The 21,530-nt window shown below is 40.2% G+C and overlaps 1 protein-coding gene across 1 annotated transcript; it reads right to left on the bottom strand.

The window, feature by feature from the left end:
* Window positions 1–71: 71 nt before the first annotated feature.
* entpd2b (ectonucleoside triphosphate diphosphohydrolase 2b) lies at window positions 72–20,467 on the bottom strand. Its single transcript, XM_047371664.1, has 9 exons — window positions 19,734–20,467; window positions 9,618–9,735; window positions 8,564–8,714; window positions 7,835–7,994; window positions 7,494–7,721; window positions 6,669–6,938; window positions 5,311–5,430; window positions 4,474–4,608; window positions 72–4,384 (listed from the first exon to the last, which is right to left on the bottom strand). The coding sequence occupies exons 1-9, from the start codon at window positions 19,848–19,850 to the stop codon at window positions 4,169–4,171; spliced, it is 1,515 nt and encodes a 504-aa protein (XP_047227620.1). The 5' UTR covers window positions 19,851–20,467; the 3' UTR covers window positions 72–4,168.
* Window positions 20,468–21,530: the final 1,063 nt, after the last annotated feature.

Genomic DNA, 21,530 nt, shown 5'->3' with positions numbered 1-21,530 from the left:
TCTGATCCAGGTTCAAGCAAAGGGTACTTCCATGGTTCAAAATAGCGTAAATAAAACACCAACAATCATGCTTGGAATGCACTCCTGTAATCTATTTGCAGGCTAAACATTTAGGGCACAGCAGTCAAGATCTTAGAAAGGGAAAGATTTACAGTAATGGTCACAATCAGATGTTTTCTTCAATACAGACAAATTCTGCCACCCCTTTTGGTTGAAATGGCTAAACTGTGCTTAAGTGCACAAGAGAAGGAGCAATATTAGCAATGCAAGTTTTATATTAGCTCTTATGATGATGTTAGAAATGCACCAATCAGGTTTTTTGATTGGCTGAAGAGATTTCCAGTCCGGTCGATTGAGATTTTCCTATTATTACACATTCAAAGTCATCTGTGTCCAATTTGTTTTGATTCAGCAACTCAATGTAACAAACAAGAACAATTTAAGAAAGTTAAACAGAAAAAGATTGTTACAAAAGAAAGATTATTACAAGATTACCCTAATTTTTACATCAAATCACGTATGCTTAAACATATTGCATGAAAGAGCCTGTTGTTTTTTAAGACCAAAACAGACCAAAAGAAAGTGGCAGTTTTCAGGTTTGATACATTTTAGGAACTAAAGAAAAATCCGATTTTTTAGCATTTGACCTACTGATCAAGTAATATAAACAAATCTATAAACTAAACTGCAAACTAAAAATATAAACTAGCCAGTTATAGTCACTTTGTAACCAACAGGTCATACACCACCACATCACATAAAAATACTGTCATACACCTATTAACACCTTTAAAAAAAACAAACATTAAAGGTGTTAAATTTAATGCACAAAGACATGTATAAAATATCTGTGCTAAACTTCACAATTTCATCAAAGAAACAAAGTGTAAGTTATACAGTCTTCCTATAATAAATCATTATCAGGTGAAGTATAGAAACACACCTAGCAGAAGTTTGTGGACATATTCTGATCTGAGGTTTTTAAATTGACAGCCATTTCCTGTAACATGTTCAACCTTCCTGTTATCTGCTGGAGTTGGCCCCTGGTCACTTCACTCCATCACAGATTTAATAAAAATGTTCCCTAGGTGCTTACGGACTGATGTTCGCCTTCACTCAGTAACAACCTCCACGCTAAAGAGTGTTGCAGTCAGTGCAACCTGGCGGTGAATGGGAATGGTGCGTCCATTTTGATTTTGGGGCCTGGTGGTCAATGTTAGGGCTAGTCAAGCTAAAACAAAATCTTACAATGTTTTCTCCTGTAAAATGTATATATTAATATTTAAATGTCGGTACGCTGAGAACATGTGAAAGTAATTTATTCCTTGCTTGTTTAGACACTCTTGGCCAATAAAGCTGATTGTAAAATTTAATACTGACGTGAATTGCTGATACTTGGAATTTAATAGCCAAAAAATTCTAACCAGTTGTTTGCTATATTAATATTGTGCACACTATTATTCCAATTTATTTGTAATTTATTGTGCTAACCTATGTTTGATCCTATTTTATAATCAGTGCAACAGTCATTAGACCTTTCTGAATGTGCTGTTTCAGTTCCCAGTCAGCTCCGTTATTTTTGTCAGTGAGTGTTCATTGAGGAGCTCATTTTGTGTTATGTGGACTACATAAATGTTTTACATGTTCATTTTTTCCTAATAGTCACTCATGCCTTTGTTACGTCTTGGCTTTATACCTGGGACTTCCTCAAACGTAAAGCATCAACCTCTGCAGCTTTTTCAAACAGCAGCTGCAAGACTTCCTACTTGTACCAAAAAAAAACTTGAGCACATCACTCCAGGGCTGGCTCCCTGGTTAATTCAGAATACGTAAAAAAAAATTTGGTAATTGTTTTAAACCCATAACATGGCACGTCACGTGATATATTACTGAACTTGTAAATTACTATCAAGCACCAAGTGCTATCAGATCCACAGACAGACTTTTTCTGCCTGTCCTTAGATCCAATCACAAGCATGAAGGAGACAAAGCTTTTTATTCCCTCTCATCTGTGGAAATCAGACAAGTTCACATTTTTACTATTTCTCATTTATTGTTGCTGTTTAAAATTCTTGAAATAATGCACAGCACTTTGGGCAGTCTGAACTGTATTTAAATGTTCTATATAAATACAGTTTACCTCCTTCTACTTCAGCACTGACATTTAAAATGTTCATTAAATTAGTCCCTTTCCTTCGGTTAGACTCAGCATAATTAAAGTGGGTTTTGTACACATATTCTCCAATTTTACCTCCACTCCTCATGGGGAATGATTATAGAAACAGCTTTAACATTTCTTACAAACAAGAATTGGTTTTACAAATTAAAATTTATTGTGGATTTTTTCTAATTCGCACTGGGTCAAAATGAAACATACAGGCTGAAATATTTACATACACCCCCACTAATATTTGGGTAAATGTCTCTTAGCAAGTTGCACATGCTTTTTGTCACCATAAGCGAGCTTCTGGCAAACTTCTGGCTGGATATTCAACCGTTAAATAAGTTGTTGGACACGGAACCAACCTTCAAAGACAGTCTAAACTTTTTCAACCGGGTTGAAGTGAAGGCTATTCTAGAAGCTTAAAATTCAAAAATTAATTTTCATGTGTGTTTGGAATAGTTGTTGAAAGAAAAATGGGTACACGTTTTAACCATCTGACCCAATCTGCCCCCCTCAAAGAAAGGGAACTGGTTCAGATGTTCTGTAACAACCCAAGAATCATTAGGGGTCAAACCTCCAATGAACTGAGAATCTCCAGCCTGACCAGTATCAGTGCCCAGAGTGAAGCCAGTTTTCCATCAACATGGACTGAGAGGGTGTTGACCAAGCAACAACGACTGAACTGTTTGACCACATGAAGAAGCTTGTTTGAGGAACCAAATGCTGGCAGGCAGAGAGGAGGCAGAGTTCAATGCAAAGTAGTTATATAAAAAAATTAAACCATACAAGACTGAGTCCCAGACAAATAGAAAATCTAAACGAGATGAACAGCAGCAGAGCAGGAGCCAGCAGCATGGACAACAGCTGGGTGTTTCAATGAGATAAAGCAACCAGAAGAAAAAACACACAAAGAGAATGGAAATGCCATTGGGACTGGGTGGAGGTAATGACTGAATGGTGACAGCTCAAGTGAGAACCAAAAGACTGAGATATTGGGAGACTAACAGGAGGACTGGTTTAACAGAGACCAGCACCCAAAAAACAGAAAACCAACCACTGTCAAACAAGAACTTCACCCAACATCAGAAAGACTCCAAATGTAACTAAAGCTGTGACAAAGACACAGGAAGTTATCAGAAGACTATGCACAAAAGGAATTAGAAATCCCAAATAAAACAGGAACTAAGAGCTACAGTGAGAAGCTCAGTAAAGACTACAACTCAAAACCTAAACATTTCAGTGAATCCAAGTACATAAGAGAATAAACACAGAGTCCAACACATTACATTATCATGCATGGTGGTGACTGCATCATGCTCTGGAACCATCTCACTACCAGTGGTGTTGGTGCATTACAGAAAGCAGATGGAATAGAAAGGCAGAATTACCAACAAAGTTTATAACTTCCCCTCGAAGAAAAAGCTAGCTGGTTAAAATTTGTACACAGTTGGATATTGCAGCAAGACAATGCCCAAAAAGCATGAAACTGGTTTGGAGATGAATAAAGCTGGCTGACATTAGGCTTCTACAACGGCCCTGATCTCACATTTGTGAGAAATAATTGCATAAACAACCAAGACAGGAACCAGTTTAAATAAACTCCAGTTCTGCCAAGAAGCGTAGTCAAATATCCAATCAGAATTAAATCAGATAGTTTGTTGAAGGTTACAGGAAAGCATGTGGTTTCTCTGCAACGTGTCAGAGGATATTTATGCAAATATGAATGGGGGTTTATATATCTATATATATATATATATATATATATATATATATATATATGGGAAATAATCCATGGTAAATTCAAATTCATTGGCTCTCTGATGCCGTTGAAAGTTTATGTTGTATTTATGATCCATAAAACAGAAAGTTAAAGCAGACACAGTATATCTTTTTTGTTTGTTTTATAAGTTGCTGGAAGGAGGAATTATGCAAAACAGACAAAACCACAAAATCCAAATTTCCTGTAAGTTTTTTTCTCCACAGCTCGGGAGGTGGTTGTGGTATCTAGATGGTGCTTTCATCACCTGCTTTCTTCCTCCCGTCTCGAGTTCGAAGCAGAAGGAAGGCACAGATGACTATGAGGAGAAAGATGAAGAGAAAGAGGAGCGTCCCCCATGCGCCGATGGTGAGGGTTTTCCTCACCTCGACGCTTTCTGCTGGCAGCAAATTGCTCAAAGTCAGCATGTAGCCCAGAGCCCAGCCCAGCGACGTGTCCCCTGCCTGCACAAACACCAACAAGACTCTGACATGAGGCATATTTTCTTAACCCACACAAATGATCTGTTAGGTGCTTTTCTCTCATTTTTTACCTTCTTCTGAAAGGAAATGCGAGGGAACGAAGCGTCATCAAAGCCATATCCTTTCAGTATGAGAGTTTTGATGAACACAGAGCATGCACAGAGGTTCTCCAGACGAGCCATTTCGTTCGGAGCCAGAGTCATCAGCTGTAACAAAAAGGCACAGTTGAATTTTATAATGCTATTTGCTGTTGAGGGTTGAGGCTTAAAGCTTAAAGTGTTTTTATTGTTTTTACCATCACAAGATGTGAAGAATTGTTCACTCTGAGTAAACATACAAGCTGATTACATTAAGGAAACTTCTTGGCGAGAGGAAAAAAGACTAATGGGCTTGTTAGTGCAGTTCAGTCACAAAATCTCATGACTGCAGCCAGGTCACTGTGACATTGGAATTCAGCATCCAGATAGGTCATGAGAACGTTATTATAAAATGTCACGTAGCCCAATTTGATGTTTTCCAGATGTTGGGCCAGAGTGTATTCTCGGAGAAGTAGAGAAAGCAATGTTGTGTGTGTGTGTGCCTGCACACATGCAATGTTGTAAAGTGCCAAGATGTATTACGTAAATGAATATGATGCATTTCAATTGGTCAAGAGGATCCAAATACACACTAATGTTTTGTATCTGTATAAAAACCGCCCCGTAAAAACTGAGGGTGGGAGACTTCTGGAATTTTTGATGAAGATGATTCTGTGCGCTTTTTGAAGAATAAAAGTTCCGCCCGTGAGGACTGATTGATGAGAGATTTCTCTGAGTTCTGTGTTTTATTATCTTAGCTCAGTGATCAGACCGCCCGCTCCCAAATTGCCTGCTTCAATATTTCTGGATTCTGGAAAGGTTGTTCTTTACCTGACTGTGCTTCATGCCGCAAAGCTTCTCGGTGGCCTCCTCCAGCTGCTGAGGGGTGCTTACTGTGACCCCGGTAATTTGCTGCAGGATGGAGTGAATGTAGAAAAAAGCAGAGAACGCCTAAAGATAAAAACAGGGTAAAGATGCAAAAATTGGTTAAATCAAAGGACACAATGGCACACCAGTGTTTTTCTGTGCACCTAAGGGCTGAACACAGCTTACTTAAGCTCCACAAGGACTTGCATGTTATTTTAGACTTACACGGCTGAATGGTTCCCTCATCTCATTTTAATACACGTGTACATAATGCAGGCATCTCAGTGCACTTTTAATCTGCAGCTTGAGGGCTAATGGCATCTTCCTTGTTCTACAGAGGGCTATGTGGTACTTAATTTTCCTGCCAGGGACAATAAGTTTATAGGCTTTGAATGTTGCCAGGCAACTGATCTGTGTAATTTAACAGTCAGATGAAGTCTTGAAAATGCTAATTAAAAGAAAAACACACAAACACACCAGCCGATTTCAGGTACACAAACCAAATAGAATGTAGTTTTTCTGTCTTTGTCTCAGACCTTTGTAGGAACAAAAAGGTGTGGCCAATAAATAATCTACAGTCAATAATATCTATTAGACGTCAGTTACACTTCCAGCCTCCCTGGAAAAGCTTACTCTAGGGCAAGGGTGGGCAACTTCAGTCCTCGAGGACTGGTGTAATTGGTCTAACACACCTGAATCAAAAGGGTCAATTACCTCCTCGGTATGCAGTCAAGTTCTCCAGAGTCCTGCTAATCATCTAATTATTTGATTCAGGTGTGTTGAAGCAGAGACACATCTTAAAAATGCAGGACACCCACCCTCAGGGACCAGGGTTGCCCACCCCTACCTAGGGTGTTGGAAAAGGGACTCCAAACCTTAGACTGCGGAGGACCTGTGTGGTTTTAGTCCTGGCCTTGGAACGGTGGACCTGATGTTTGCCATTGTGGATCTGCAGAGAGAGGGGTCATGCAAGTTTGGTTGTCTGGTTTTTAGCTGTGTTTTTGGATGTGGAAAAGGTTTATGACCGTGCCTCCCTAGGTATTTTGAGGGGGGTGCTGTCGGAGTACCGGGTGCCTGTGATGCTTATAAGGATTGTCCAATGCTTGTATATCAAAAAGCAAGAGGTGTGTCAGTAGATTGCTCCCAGCGGTCAATGTTTGCCTCAAATTGAAGAGTTTTAGTATCTGGATGAGCAGATGGATAGACGGATTGGGACCTTGTCTACCATAATGTGGTCGTGGCGCTGAATTACTTTGTTTTAAGGCTAAACATCTTTACTACTCTTACGATAGCATATTGATGTTTCCTTCTGTCTTTCTTACCATGAAGCTGCCGGTGATATTTGGTTGGAAGACTTTGTCAAACGAACAGTGCGAAAAGGGACAGCTGTTGAAGGAGAAGAGTTTGGTAACGTTCCCAATGCAATGCTCGTAATGTCCGCTGCCTTGTAATGTTAAATTCCTCTGAGGGTTGTAGGTCTCAGGTTTGTCCTTAACGGTGCAGGGTGAGTTGAAGATATTGACCATTTTCAGTGTCTTGCTGTGGTCTGCAGGAAAGCAGGGATGAGTGACCACCTGAGAGTAACCCTGAGACTGAAAGAGACAGAGAAAACAAATTGCTTTAGTGTAAAGTAAATGCATTATTAGGACTACAATAACATCTAACCTCAACAGGGCACAAGTTGAAATTTCAAACTGAACTTTAAGATTGCAAAAGGTGAATCAAGATAAGACATGAGGCTGTGGAAGGTAGACAATAATATTCTGTTGCTGTTGCTCACATTGTCCAGCAGAGGATGCTGTAAATACTCACCTTCAAGTTGTATAAAGGATCCTGATAAGTAAATATGCACGACTACACTGGACATGTATTGAATACATATACAAGTTTTAATTTCAATGATTTATAAACAGGCATTGAGTGCACAAGCTTGATTTTTTTTTTAAATATATACCTGCATTCTTCTAGAATGTCTTCAAAGCCAGTGTCCAATAACATCTGAACAATGATCCTGAATGATTCAAATATTAGTTTTTACATTGGTGACTTAAAAATGATTTGTTTGGCAGCACTCTTTGGACTTGCCAATACTCAGAGCCAAAACATAACTGAACACAGTTCACTGAGAGTAGAAACTGCATGACTACCTTCACAATGTGAGCCAGCAGTCTCTTTAAAATCTGGTCCTGGCCATAGCACAGGAAGCTGTGGGTGTATAAGAAGTACTCGTGGCCGTAAAGACGCAGCTTCATCATGTCTTGTATGTCCTCCACCGTCTCCTGAGTAACAAACGTTATCTGTGTGGACGCGCCGCCAAAATCGAGTGCTCCCACTGTTGATCTGCCAGGGCTTAACCAACGCCCAACAAACCCATACTGGACAAACAGAATCAGGAAAACAATCAGTGTAAAACCAATGGGTTTATATGTTTTTACAAAAAGTATTTTCTTTTCTAAGGTCAGAAATGTGTCATCTCCACATGACGTACCTTGATGAAGTTCTCCAAGAGATAGTTGACAGTGACCCAGCCGTATGCTCCCTCCTTCTGTCCGCTCAAAATAGTAGCTCCACGGTAGTTGAAAGGGTATGACTTGATTTTTTGGCCCACTTCTTCCAGAATCTGAGCCGACTGCTCTGGATTGGAAATACTGAATGAAAAACCTAATTTTAATAGTATTTCAGATTAATAGGAGGAGTTTACCATCCTTTAAGATGAATAAAAACCAACAGGAACTGGAATGTGAAACATTTGTATCATTCCAGGAATTTTTAAAGTGATGAACTTTCACAAACATAAAATAATTGGAGCACAAAGCCATTCCCTCTGTTACTCTGATACCCCTAAATAAGATTCGGTCCAATTTTAGAAGTCATCTATGTGTTGCAGAAAACTAACATTGCACACCTGAAACATGGTGGTGGCAGCATCATGCTGTGGGTATGATAATCTTCTGATTTTACTTGAATAAAAAACACATAGAAGACAGAACCTTAGCTACAGTACTGCACAAAATGCAACTTTATTTATAATTTTCTTACAAATAGAATTTCAACTTCTTCAATAGTACCGTTGGATTTCTAAATGTGTTTCAATGTTTTTCTTTAGACTTTAGCTTCTTAATGGATAATTTTAAAAACCGTAAACAAAAATTAACAGCTCAACGGTGTAGAGAACCAAAACGATGATAACGCTGTAAACACATACAGAGTGACTCACTTCAGAAGCCTCATGCCTGCTGTGGCTCCCAGATACACGGGCGTGTTCTGGTGTCTCTCTTTGGGAATATCTTTGACAGCCTGATCCAGACACGCCTCTAAGCTCCTCCCTGCTGCTCCGTTTTGACCCATGTAGCTGGAAATCCCATCGCCTTGGTGAGGGTTGAGCAGAGAAACAGACAAAACAATCATCTGGTTCACATCAACCTGTTGCATCATATTTATAAAAAGCTGTCAGGTTATGGCAGGTCTCTATTGTTATGTCATTGTTAAGATCTGTTTACACCCATAAGACTAGAATTGATGGTTACAATGCCATCTGCCTGCATAGGCAGTCTTCTTCAGAGCATTTCTGCTGACCAGGGCATTTTACAGTTATAAAACAATGTGAAAATTTTCTTTCAGAATAAATAAGAAACACATTTTTTTGATCCAACAAGAAAAAATATTTGAACTTTGACAAAATGGAGAGTGATAAATCAAAAACATCAACAAGCAAAGCTATGCTTTATTAAAGTGCTGTAAAACACCATTTCATGTGAATCAGTGAAGTGTCACTGAGTTTAAATAAATTTTTCCAACCCTCCTATAGTGTAGCTGTTACCTCACCTATTAACCTACAGCCAATTATTTAGGCTAGTGTTAGCACCAGAGAGAGCAGGATGGTGAACTCCTCGCTTAAGGATATAAAGGATCAGGAAAACTGGCTGCTCCTCAATGGAAAGCAGCAGAATAAGGTTCAGAAATGTGAAAATTCTGAATACAAGTAAGAATTAAATTAAAAAAGAGGAATTGGATAATTTAAGAACATTTTATGTTTCAATGAAGCTATACTTATTTCACGGCATGCAGATCTGATCAAATAAAGTGTGTGTAAAACTGTAAAAGCAAAAACATATACATATTTATTTCTTGTACTAGTTTTTTTTCTCCCTAACATCTCGATGCAGAAGCTTTGTGGCAGTTTGATCTGTCTCCCAGTAGGGTAGGATTGTGCCTGAGTTGTATTTGACATGCAAAGCGTTGGTTTTGGTGGAGAAGATGCTGATACTTACCTTCCACGTGACATTTGTTGAGCTCGGTGACCACACCGGTGCCATTTTGCTTATCTGCAGGCCACTTATAAATATATAAAGATGTGTGCGAAGAACCGGCATCCAGGACAATCCCATACTGCAGGGAATAAACAAATGAAAGAAAACACAATAAGGACAAGGCTTAAATGTTGAAAGATAATTCTTAGAAGGTGATTTTGAAACTAGGTCCAGCCAGACTAGAACATTTCTAGTCTAAAGAGTGGGACATTGGCCTTTGGTGTCAGGAAGCCAGTAGACTAGTGTAGCATGGTTAAACTACATTCGTTTTTGAGACTTACAGTTCCATAGTTCTCAGTCAAATTTTGGGCCACGGCTTTAAATAGGGACCATACTAAAACCCCAAACTGGATGGATGGATGGACGGACGGACGGATGGACAAAGTGGTGGATAAACAAAATGAAAGCAAACAACTAATTCTGCAACAACTAATTAAAGACAGTTTTATAAATAAATGTTCAAAATATTATGCCTGCTGATTAAAGATCTGGCATTTATAAAGAGTTTATTGATTTCTCACTACCCTAAAAAAGGGGTCAATGGCTTATTTTTATTCTGATCCCGATTTTAAAAGGAAAAGAATAGGGAAAAAGTTCTGGAACCACCTGAACCTGTCAGTTCACAGTACCAGAACTGCCAACAAAGAAAGTATTGAGCTCCTCATTATGGTCCAAAATTAGACGGTTGCTTCATGTAAGAAACCAACCGGACTTTGGTCATATGGTTCCCACAACCCAATCTGTTAGCTTGCCTGGTAGGGAAATTAGGAACCAAACAGCTTTTGTTCAAGAACATTCTTGAACTTAAAGGCTGTAGATTCTGGCCCAAGTTAATGGATGTTTTGGTGCTTCTTGCTCTGCATTTGGAACCAATTTGGAAATGCCCTTTAAGAAAATGACTAATACCCCATCACACTACGGCATATCTGCCTTGCATTTTAATATTGTAGGATAATACAATGGCTTAGGTAAATATTGTTCTAGCATTGCATTCATGTGCATGTAACACTGTAGCATACATAATTTGATAACCAGTTAAGCCAGGATGCCACAGTTACTAAGCACATGTGCACCAAACTACAGAACTGATGCTGCAACTCAAATATTGCTGCAATAAACCAATAATAACACCTAATTTCATGCCAAACTATGCTTTGTCTTCGCTGAAGAGTTACTCACCTGCATGCCAGATGCTTGAAACTGATGGCATGACTTAGTTTTTCACTTCGGCTAAAAATAATATGACTACATGGGGACGTTCATTTAGGAATTTCTTTTCCAAATGACCAGCTGATAACTAAATATGGAGAAAAGTAAATAAAACGAGAAGGTAGGCTGCACGGTGGCGCAGTTGGTAGCACTGTTGCCTTGCAGCAAGAAGGTCCTGGGTCGATTCCCAGCCGGGGGTCTTTCTGCCTGGAGTTTGCATGTTCTCCCCGTGCATGCGTGGGTTCTCACCGGGTACTCCGGCTTCCTCCCACAGTCCAAACACATGCCTGTTAGGTTAATTGGTAACTCTAAATTGCCCTTAGGTGTATGAATGAGTGTGTGCATGGTTGTTTGTGTGTTGCCCTGCGATGGACTGGCGACCTGTCCAGGGTGACCCCGCCTCTCGCCCGTAGACTGCTGGAGATAGGAACCAGCTTCCCCGCGACCCACTATGGAATAAGCGGTAGAAAATGACTGACTGACTGATGAAAACGAGAAGGTCACAGAAAAAGTAACCCAGCCCATCCTGACACAGCCATACAAGGTAAATTCCACACCTCTGATCCAAATACACATGTACTATTCAAATTGAGAGTGCAGAATCACACATACTTTAAAGATATGCAGGTGTTAACTAGAGGCCTTGCGGCTGGATTACCAGTGAGAAATAATAGTAACGGCAGAGGAAGGTGGAAGTAGCAGTTGATTTATTCAGGCGCACACCATCAAGCCTAACAGCATCAAGCCTCTTAACAAGACACAATTGCAGCCTTAAATAGGCACAGCTGATAAAAGGACTAAACCATTCTCTACATGGAATTTAACATCTCACAACTTCCAACTCAAACATACATTTTATCAAATATATACATATCCCCCTTTACGTTTTATAAATATTTTATACTTTTTTAAACCTACACACCCAAACACCATAAAACCTCACAAATATTAAATGCACAAATCCCCCACATTTTCCATGGTCTCTCCCGGAACCTATAAATGGTGTCTGGACCCCCGGGGAAGTATTTGTCCAAACACCCTGGAGAGGACACAGAAAAGACAGGTGAGTCACTTCCTTAGCACAACACTTCTCCTTCACTGATACTTTTAAACAGACTTTACACAAACACTTGCTCAAGTTTCACAACAGTAGACCTTATTTGCTCTGACTAATGTTGAGAATTATAATCATGTCATTTCATGCTATTAGTTTAGTTTGCATGTGAGAACATTAAACTGAGATTTAACATCAGTGAGCCTTGAGGAGAGAGCACAGATCACAGCAGGGGACAGGATGGCACAAGGGTGAAACAGAGGTTAGAAGGTTCTCGGCAGCTGCAAGCAGTAAAAGCTGGCTGTAGGGACAATAAAGCAATAAATTTCAACTTTTGGCCATGGTATAGATGCCACAAGGGAGCTTGGCTGATTTACAACACCTGATGGAAAAAGGGAAGGCACAGTCAGTAATCTTTGAACTCCACAGTATAAAAATGTACCTGGAACTTGAAATGACAGAGACATCTGGGTAAAGACAGCCATGCTTTGCTGAAATCTGCGATCTCTCTCCATAAGGGCCCTCATGAAATTTTCTTTTCTTTATTTAATTTTCTTTCTTGTGTTATTTTGTATATTCATTTTGCATTAGAAATCATTGGACTTATGATCTTCCAAATTAAACTTGTGTTAATCTTAATTTCCTGCTCTTCATCTGTTCTTTCTCACAACATCCGGACTGGGAGAGGTTGAGGCCGCAAGAATATCAGTGATAGCATTATTTTACCTCAACACTAACAATTCTCCTTTCACAGACACCCACGCCACTTCTTAACAAGGAGCAGCTGTGCAGAGCCTGGAACAAAAGGCTACATGCTCATCACTAAAATACTTAATAAATATTAAATAAAAAGTTAAACTTGTGTGCAAATGATTATGTGCAAATCCATGCCTAAAGTGCAGTGCTAAATAAAGTATTTGTTAAAGTGCTAGATAAAGTGCTTTTAATAATGTTATGATTCTGGCACGTTTGCACTACCCTGTCTCCCTGGATGCAATCAGCAGATTAGATGCACCTGGTGGCTGCTGCAGTGCAGTGCAATCTGTGGAATGCCAAGCACCTGTGTCTTCCCTGATATATACTGACTCTGACAAGCAGATGGTGGACCCATCGCCAGCACAGCAGAGGCGCACCCACATTGATGGGACCTTTTTCCGGTTGAGATCCAGCATGGAGGAAATATTTTCCACATTACGTTCTGGCAATCTTGTCTCCGAGCCGCCACCGTCACAAAGGGAGCCACGCCTATCTCCGCCTGAGATGTTTAGGGGAGACCCAGACCAGTGTCGAGCTTTCCTAACTCGGTGTGAAATTCATTTTGAGCTTCAGCCGTCATCCTTTCCCACTGAACGTTCTAAGGTGGCTTTTGTTATATCTCTGCTGGCAGGAAGGGCGAAGCAGTGGGGGACTGCTGAATGGCAGAACAGGTCTGCATCTTGTACCTTCTATGAAACTTTTTCCAAGGAACTCCTTCGAGTTTTTAACCCTGTTCTTCCAAGTCGTGAAGCCGCAAGAGGCTTACTGTCCCTCAAACAGGGTGATCAGTCTGTCTCGTCTTATATAATTGACTTCTATTTGTTCGCCGCAGATAGCCTTTGGAATGAGGCAGCACAGATTGATGCATTTATGCAAGGACTAAACGCAGACATCAAGGATGAGTTAGCAACCCGTGACTACCCCTCTTCCTTGAAACAACTTGAGGACCTGGCTGCTCGCATTGAAGTTCGGCTGGCAGAGAGAGGGAGGGGGAAGCGACATGAGGAGGGTCACTCCTCATTAACTCAGGGTCCTGCACTCTGGCATGAGAGAAGGAGTCGGTCACCTCTCACTAAGGAAAATGAGGATTGTGAGCCCATGCAGTTGGGCAGAACCAAGAGTTTTCTACTGAGCCGAAGTCAGCTAACTGCCTCCTCCTTCTTGTTTCCTGCTCATTTTCGAACTTCTTCCAAGTCTTTCCAGGGGGCCGTGTTTATTGATTCAGGAGCAGACACTGAATTCATGGATGAAGCATTCGCCAATAAGAACAACATAAAGCTCATTCCGTCAGCTGACACACGTAAAGTGCTAGCATTGGATGGTCACAGCATGAACAATTCACACCTCAGGACGGAGGAAATTACCTTAACAGTTGGAGGTAATCATCAAGAGAATGTAACCTTCATGATCATAAATTCACCTGAACTTCCTGTAGTCCTAGGGGCCTCCTGGTTGCAGAAACACAACCCTCACATTGACTGGAAAAAGAAAGAAATTCTGGGTTGGTCTGAGTCATGCTCCACTCCCTGCCTTTTGTCTGCTGCTATGGAGGTCAGTGTGGAGAATGAGGTCAAGGAGACACACCCGGATTTATCCAAGGTACCTCAAGAAGACCATGATCTAAAAGAAGTATTTAATAAGATTAAGACCAAGAACGCTCTGGCTCATGCTGTTCAGTCGGCTCATCATGACTGTGATCTGCTCAGAGAGCAGTATGAGGAGGAGCAGGAGGCCAAACCTGAGCTGCAGCGTGCTATGTCCAAGGCTAACAGCGAGGTGACTCAGTGCAGAACTAAGTATGAAGAGAGTCAAGCCGAGCTGGAAGGAGCTCAGAAGGAGGCACGTGCTTTGAACATAGATGTTCAAAATAAAAAACTCCTATGAAGAAGCTCTGGACCACCAGGAGATCCTGAAGAGGGAGAACAAGAACCTGCAACAGGAAATAAGTGAATTGACTGAGCATATTAATGAAGCAGGAAAGACAATTCATGAACTGGAGAAGGTTAAGAAAACTGCAGAGAATGAGGTCAGGAGCAGGAACGATGCCCTAAGGTGCCAAAGAATATGGAGAAAGGCCAGGAGGTCGATGATCAGAATGTCACTGATTCAGTCAAGAACGGCCAACTGGAGACGGATCCCTGCCCCTAAGTACCAGGTGGGGCAGAAAGTTTGGCTCTCCGCCAAGGACCTCCCATTAAGGGTAGAATCCCGGAAATTGGCACCCCGATTTGTTGGACCTTTCCCAATCTCTAATATCATCAACCCTGTCGCTGTACGACTGAGATTACCCAACTCCATGAGGATTCACCCCACGTTCCACGTTTCTCAGGTCAAGCCCTTCGTGGAGCCCCCGACTTGGATGCAATCAGCAGATTAGATGCACCTGGTGGCTGCTGCAGTGTAGTGCAATCTGTGGAATGCCAAGCACCTGTGTCTTCCCTGATATATACTGACTCTGACAAGCAGAAGGTGCCTGATTTTTGAAAGCCATTTGTGTTAGTAGATATCCATCGTTCCTTCCTGTCTGATAATTGTTCTTGACCTTGCCTTGCCTTTTGGATTTATGCCTCTGCCTGCTCCCTGTCGGACTATTTGGATTTTGGTTGTCGACCTTGTTTCCTGCATCTGGTTTATGCCTCTGCCTGCCCCTTGTCTGACGCCTCTTGTTCCGATCGTTGACCCTGTTTCTGTCCTTGGATTATTGAGCCAGCCTAGCCCTCGGATTATTCAGCCTGGAGTCACTTCTTACCTGTGCTGTGGAGATCACCGCCTGCCGCCCACTGAGGTTTCCCCTCAGGGTTTCAGGTTCCACTCAAGACAAAAGCAGTGATTCCTGGAAGCTGTGAGGAGTGTTATCTGTGTGACGTTTTCCTGTGGCTGAATAAACCTTTTAAACTTTCAGTACTGTGTCTGGCTGAATCTTGGGTCTGCCTTTTTCTGATTCATAGCAAATAAAGTGCAAAGGTGCTCTTAAAGTGCTATGAATTACTTAAATAGGGATAGTCCACGTAATGAAGACCTCTTCATTACAGCAGGACTTTATGATTTCAAAAACCCCTTGTTTCCTTACTTTTAGTAACATGCATTTTTCAATACACCAACAGAAATGGCAAAATAGGTAACAGCGTGACGGCAGGCTTATTGACACCGAAGACACATCAAAGGCTATTGGAGCAAAATTGGAATCTTCCATAGCTTTAAAGTCCTCTTTTTCACACATATACAGTAATTCCAAATGCAGAATTTAAAACACACATATTCATGCACAATCATGTACCTGTAAACACACAACCTCTTAAATCTATATAAATGTTTGAGCATGTGTACATGTCCACCTTTTTTTTTTTTTTTTTATATTTTCTCATTTCTGCTGTGCAGTCAGCTGTAACAACCTACTTACTGAAAACACAATGAGCTTTCACGCTCTGTTTTGTCCTTTCACTTGTTAGGAAACAAAGCTGAATTTGTCTCCCAGTAAATGATAAGAAAACCCTTTTTTATTCTGCTTTTTTTGTTTCTGTGTAGCCAGTCTGACTAATAGAGCAGCTTTAATAAACTTTAAAATGGGAACCATGGGATCTCAGTCTGGTGGCATAATTAAGACAGACACAACAATGGGCTAGAAATGTGAGCTAAACTGTGAAGAAATCCAGCTCTGAACAGCACTGCAAAAGGGTGTCATGTCTCTGAAGACACAACTTTCTCAACAAAGGTAAAAAATATCTCAGTAAGTTATTTTTTCCTTGGTTTCAGATTTGCTGCTATTATCACTCAGTTCGCCAGTAAAGTTTTGAAAATTAACTGTCGCCAAAATGAGTGTACTGCCGTTTATCAGCAGGACACACAGGCCACACCTGAAATGGATACTGACACGAATGAGTCACTTTTAGCCATTGTTGAGTAGTAAACACATAAAAACCAAAAAAGTTCTATAGTCCATTCTTAAGTTATTTAAATCTAAACATACAAATACTGTGGTTTTATCAATTTGCCTTACCACATTATTATTCGGTCCTATAAATTATAGGTTTTAGCTTAGTAGTTTTAATGTTCATAGTATATGGTTAAGAAGTAATTGGGTTGTGATTCTGCTGGAACACAAAATCCAACATACAGGTAAGAAGATTTTTATAAAGCTGCTTAAGAATACCAACTTAACTCGACATTACCTTTATAAAAGCAGCAGCAAAGAGCATTGTATCTTTCATAAGTAGGGATATTAACCAATATTTTGACTGTGATTGTTTTAAAGGAGTCTAGAAATAAAAACAACCAGCTGTGATAAAATCTTGTTAATATAAAAATAGTATTAGCGGTGCAGCACAGAAAGTTCTCATCACTAAAGCACAGACAAGCTACAACATTCAGTTCGTCTTAGTGCTGAAGTACAGCTAGCTGTTACATGAAGTTAAGATTAGCACTGACATACAGCTAGCTGGTGCAAAAAGTTAGCTGTAGCATCGCGAGCTACTACAAAAAGTGTTACAACTGCAGTACAGCTATTTGCAGCAGGAAGTTAGTATTAGCACTGAGGCACAGCTATCAGATACAGTAAGTTAGCATAAGCACCAAATCATAGCAGCAAGTAAGTGTTAGCAATGCAGTACAGTTAGTTTTTACATAAAGTTAGCACTAGTCCAAAAACACAGCTAGCGGCTACTTAAAGGTAGCATTAGCACTGAAGCAAAGGTGAGCTATTTTATTACTAGTTTATTACTTCTTTTTTAATGTTGCACCAGTTAGCTGCTATTTAGGCAGATAAGGCAAAAAGTCAAATGCTGCAAGCATTTGTCAACACTGTGAAAAGCTCAAGCACTGAAATTCTACTACTGACATACAATTAAGTAGCATTTACAAAAGTGTTTTTGGGGTTGTACCATAAAAAGAAAATATTTACTAAAAAGTAAGAGGTGCTTTTACTTTCATTAAAAACTGTGCAATGGTCATTAAAGCGGTACTAGTAGTGCTACTGTCGGCAGTGTGGGCATGTTCCAAGTCCTGCTGAAAAATGAAATCAGCCTCCCCATCTCCACAACGCATGTCAGCAGAAGGAAGCAAGAAGTGCTCTAAAAGTTACAGTGATAGTGGAAACTTCAAACTGGATCTCAAGCCATATGGATTTTGTGCCTTTCCACTCTGGTGGTCTTGATTTCCAGGTGGAATAAAAAGAGGATAGTCCAGTCCATCTTTTGGTAGTCCAGGTAATATGCTACTGATGTTGTTTTTGGTTCAGAAACGTTTTAACAGAAGAAATGTGAAATGTAACTCATTTCCTTGATACATCTGTGTGTGGAGGCTCTTAAAGCTCTGACTCCAACCAGATTCTATGCTATGGCTGCATAATATATTGCAAATAAATCATTATTGCTGCATTAGTGTGAAGAATAATATTAATATCACAACTGGAGGGCATAATAGTTGGTTAATATATTCAAAGTGTTAAGAATACACATTTTGTATGTGAATAAGATATTTAGCTTGTTGGATGAAGTCCCATGGCTGTAGATGCCCACACCGGACACAGATAAGTTTCAAGATGCTAAACGTCACTAGTCGTTCTGGAACCACAAAAAACATGAGTGAGGAGTGGATTTACTGGAACTGATATCAATTCAATATTCAATATTTAGATAATATGATCATGCATAATTTTCTAATATTATGCAACCCAGTGTTATGATCCTTGGGTGTTTGGGTTTTGGTTTTTCATTTGTATTTTGATCATTTCCTTGTTGTTTCTTTATGTTTGAAAGATCTTGCCATATTAGTTAATTCCGTTAGGTCTAGTTCCTACTTATTTCTTTTGTTCTCTTCTCTGTGTTTTCTAGTTTATTTTCTAGACTAGTGTTAGTTTATTTACCACCTTGGTTTGTAGTTTTCCTTTGTGTCTAGTTTAGTTTCCTGTGCCTATTATTTATCTTCTTTCAGTTTCCCTGCTCAGCACTATCGGTACCCAGCTGCTCAACATTCCCTTGATTAGCTCACTTGGATCCTATCTTCCACTCTTACCTCAGTATATTAGCTCACTGGTTTTCATTGTTCTTCACTGGTTCCTTCTGTTGCTCTGTCTTACATATGATGCTGTCGTCGTCACAAGACCTTCACTCCTACCTCGGAGGGTACGGCTGACAGAGCACATAGATCCACATCTAATTTTGTGACAAAGGTCACAAAAATCTTCTCTGTGCAGTCTTCAGCCCAACCATCCTTTTGTATATATCCTGCTCCATCATCGTCATCGTTGTCATCTACACCTCCTGTTACATCAACATTGTCCATCTACTCCATTGTCATCTTCCTCATGTGCGCTGTCTTGCATCATCGATCTCTTCTGTACTGTTTCCAGGAACTACTCCTCAGCCTTCTGAGGGTCAACTTCAGCCTTATGTTTCTGATTCTGAGTTCTCAGAAATATCCCAAAACCCAAAATATGGAACAGGATTTACTTCACAATCCTTTCAAGGCTGTGATTATCCCTGTTGCTTGTGCACCTTTTTGTACAACACACTTTTTCCATCCACTAAACTTTCCATTAATATGCTTAGATCCAGCACTCTATTAACAGCCAGGTTCTACAGCGACTAGCTTGACTATGTGGCCTATCAGTGACTGCCTGCTGGACAATGGTCATGTCAGCCGTCTTGTAAACCAGAATACAACATTCTTTTTTTTTTTTGGTTTTATAGAACATTTAAATTTTCTGAGAAACCAATTTTTAAACTTTCATTAGGTGTAAGCCATAACAGAAATAAGTGCTTAAAATGTTAAGTTTCACCTTTTCAACTGAATTAATGAACCTTTGGATAATATTCTTATTTATTCTGGAGTGTCTAGTAGATTAAACTTGACTGAGGTGAATATTACTTCCCAACAAGTGGTTTCTTGTCTTCTAAAAATGTGGTACAATAACTCTCCCTGACATGACTGTTCACTAATTAATTATCAAGCCGTCTTCATTTTGTCAGTGTTTGACTTCCATATTACAGAAACAAAACTGTGCTTTGCACATCATGCCAGCTCTCATCCAGCCTAGAAGCACCCCGAGGAACGGACCTTACCATGAACCCCGGGGCGTCCCGGACGTCCTGGGTGGGAATGGTGAGCAGCAGGATGCCAACCAGTCCGAACAGCAGCAGCGCGATGGGAATGATGGGAAGAGCGGAGCGCTGAGCCATGAAGTTAAAATGGGAAGTGAGCCGATCCGCTTCTGGAAATATAAACCTTCACTTAATACCAGCGCAGTGACAGAAGATCCTGATGGGATCCCCAACTTTTCCTCCTCCTCCTCACGCTTCACCTGCTGGCTTCCTGCCTAGAGCTGATATTTTAATTCTGACTCAGATTAATGTTCAAAGTCCTGAGCACAGTTTCGGTACCAGTGAACGGAACAGCTCCAAGGTTACCGGAGGCGGTCACTGAGCAATGCCTTTATTCTGTGGGGAAACACGGACCTACTGCCGGCTTACATTCAGCAGTTAGAGCGAGGGTGGAGCTTTTGTATGGGTCCATGCATGTTTTACTGATTGGATGTTCTCATTAGACTGTAACAAGTGGTTGTTTTTCTGTTTGACGGATAAATTCAAACTACGCCAAAAAAATGTGAAAACTGGAGGACAAAAAATATCCGGATGCGTTGTGTGTTTTTACCAGTCTGGCTAATTGGAAGAAAAACACAAAGCATGACTTAATATTTCTGACAAATGACAAAGCATTTTAAAATCGATGAAAATTCCTCCTTTCTATACATTTCAGTGAACTTCCTGCACACTTTGCTTGAGTGACCTTCTCTACAATAAAGTAGTAATGATTACTACAGTGTGTAAATAAGCAATGAGTACAGTAACAACATGATGACGCTGGCGCTGACCTTTGGTAATGCTTCTGCAGACGTTGAACTGGTCTTTGGGAATGCAGTCTTCAGTCTTCTGGAGCAATTTCCTTATCTACACACTTGAGATTATGTAAAAACCCACACATCTGAGTAAAAAATAATCCCAGTGATTTATATGTTCCAGACAACACAAACCTCCCATTGTTGTCATCTGTTTTTACAGGCTGAGCAGGACAATAACACAGTCTTCTGAAGCAGGTTTTGCACATTAGTCATTAATGCTGTCTATGTGTTTGGAAGTCAGAAAATAGTGCTGTCACTGTCTAAGAGATTTTCTGCACGGGTCAGCTAAGCCGCAGTGGTTTCCTTTGGCTTTTATCTTAGCTGCGATTGTTACTTGAAAGCACACAGCGGTGGGTTAACCCATGAAAGAGTTAGGAACATCAGGAGTGCCTTTGAACTTTGGCTTCTGTTTTGTTCTGCTTTCAGAACTGTTAAAAACATCAGGCTGATGTTTTATTTATATATTTTGTAATTAGGTTTAATATCTTCAGTAGGTTGTCAGCTAGTTTTGGTTCCATCAGTGAGGTGATCAGCATTAAACGAGGTAAACACATTTAAATTGACTCTACGGAATGTAGAGGCCATATGGTACCTGGATCCGGGGTCTTTCAGAGGAAAATCCTAGGAGAAGGTGTAACTTCTTCTAGAAACCTATGAAAAGTTACACCATAGGGGTGGTGTGGAATTGTTTTCCAACCCAAACATCAACACAAACAAAGCATAATTGATCTAACAAAAAAAAAGACACAAAGGGTATATATATATTGGCTGATCAGACCATAACAACATAATAGGGGTAACTAAACACAAGACAGATACTGACTACAGAGGATATAAACAGTACAGTTAAGTTTGTTAATAAACTAAGCACCTGTAAAGGAAATTAAATATATTGAACTTTAAATACAAATATGTGGCAAAATACAAAAAGCTGCTTTGACTAAGTAATATCCAATTCCCT

The sequence above is a fragment of the Girardinichthys multiradiatus genome, chromosome 8 (assembly GCF_021462225.1).
Source record: "Girardinichthys multiradiatus isolate DD_20200921_A chromosome 8, DD_fGirMul_XY1, whole genome shotgun sequence".
In the NCBI taxonomy this organism is placed as follows: Eukaryota; Metazoa; Chordata; class Actinopteri; order Cyprinodontiformes; family Goodeidae; genus Girardinichthys; species Girardinichthys multiradiatus.
The sequence above is the reverse complement of the archived record's forward strand: the minus strand, read 5'-3'. Positions and strand labels throughout refer to the sequence as shown.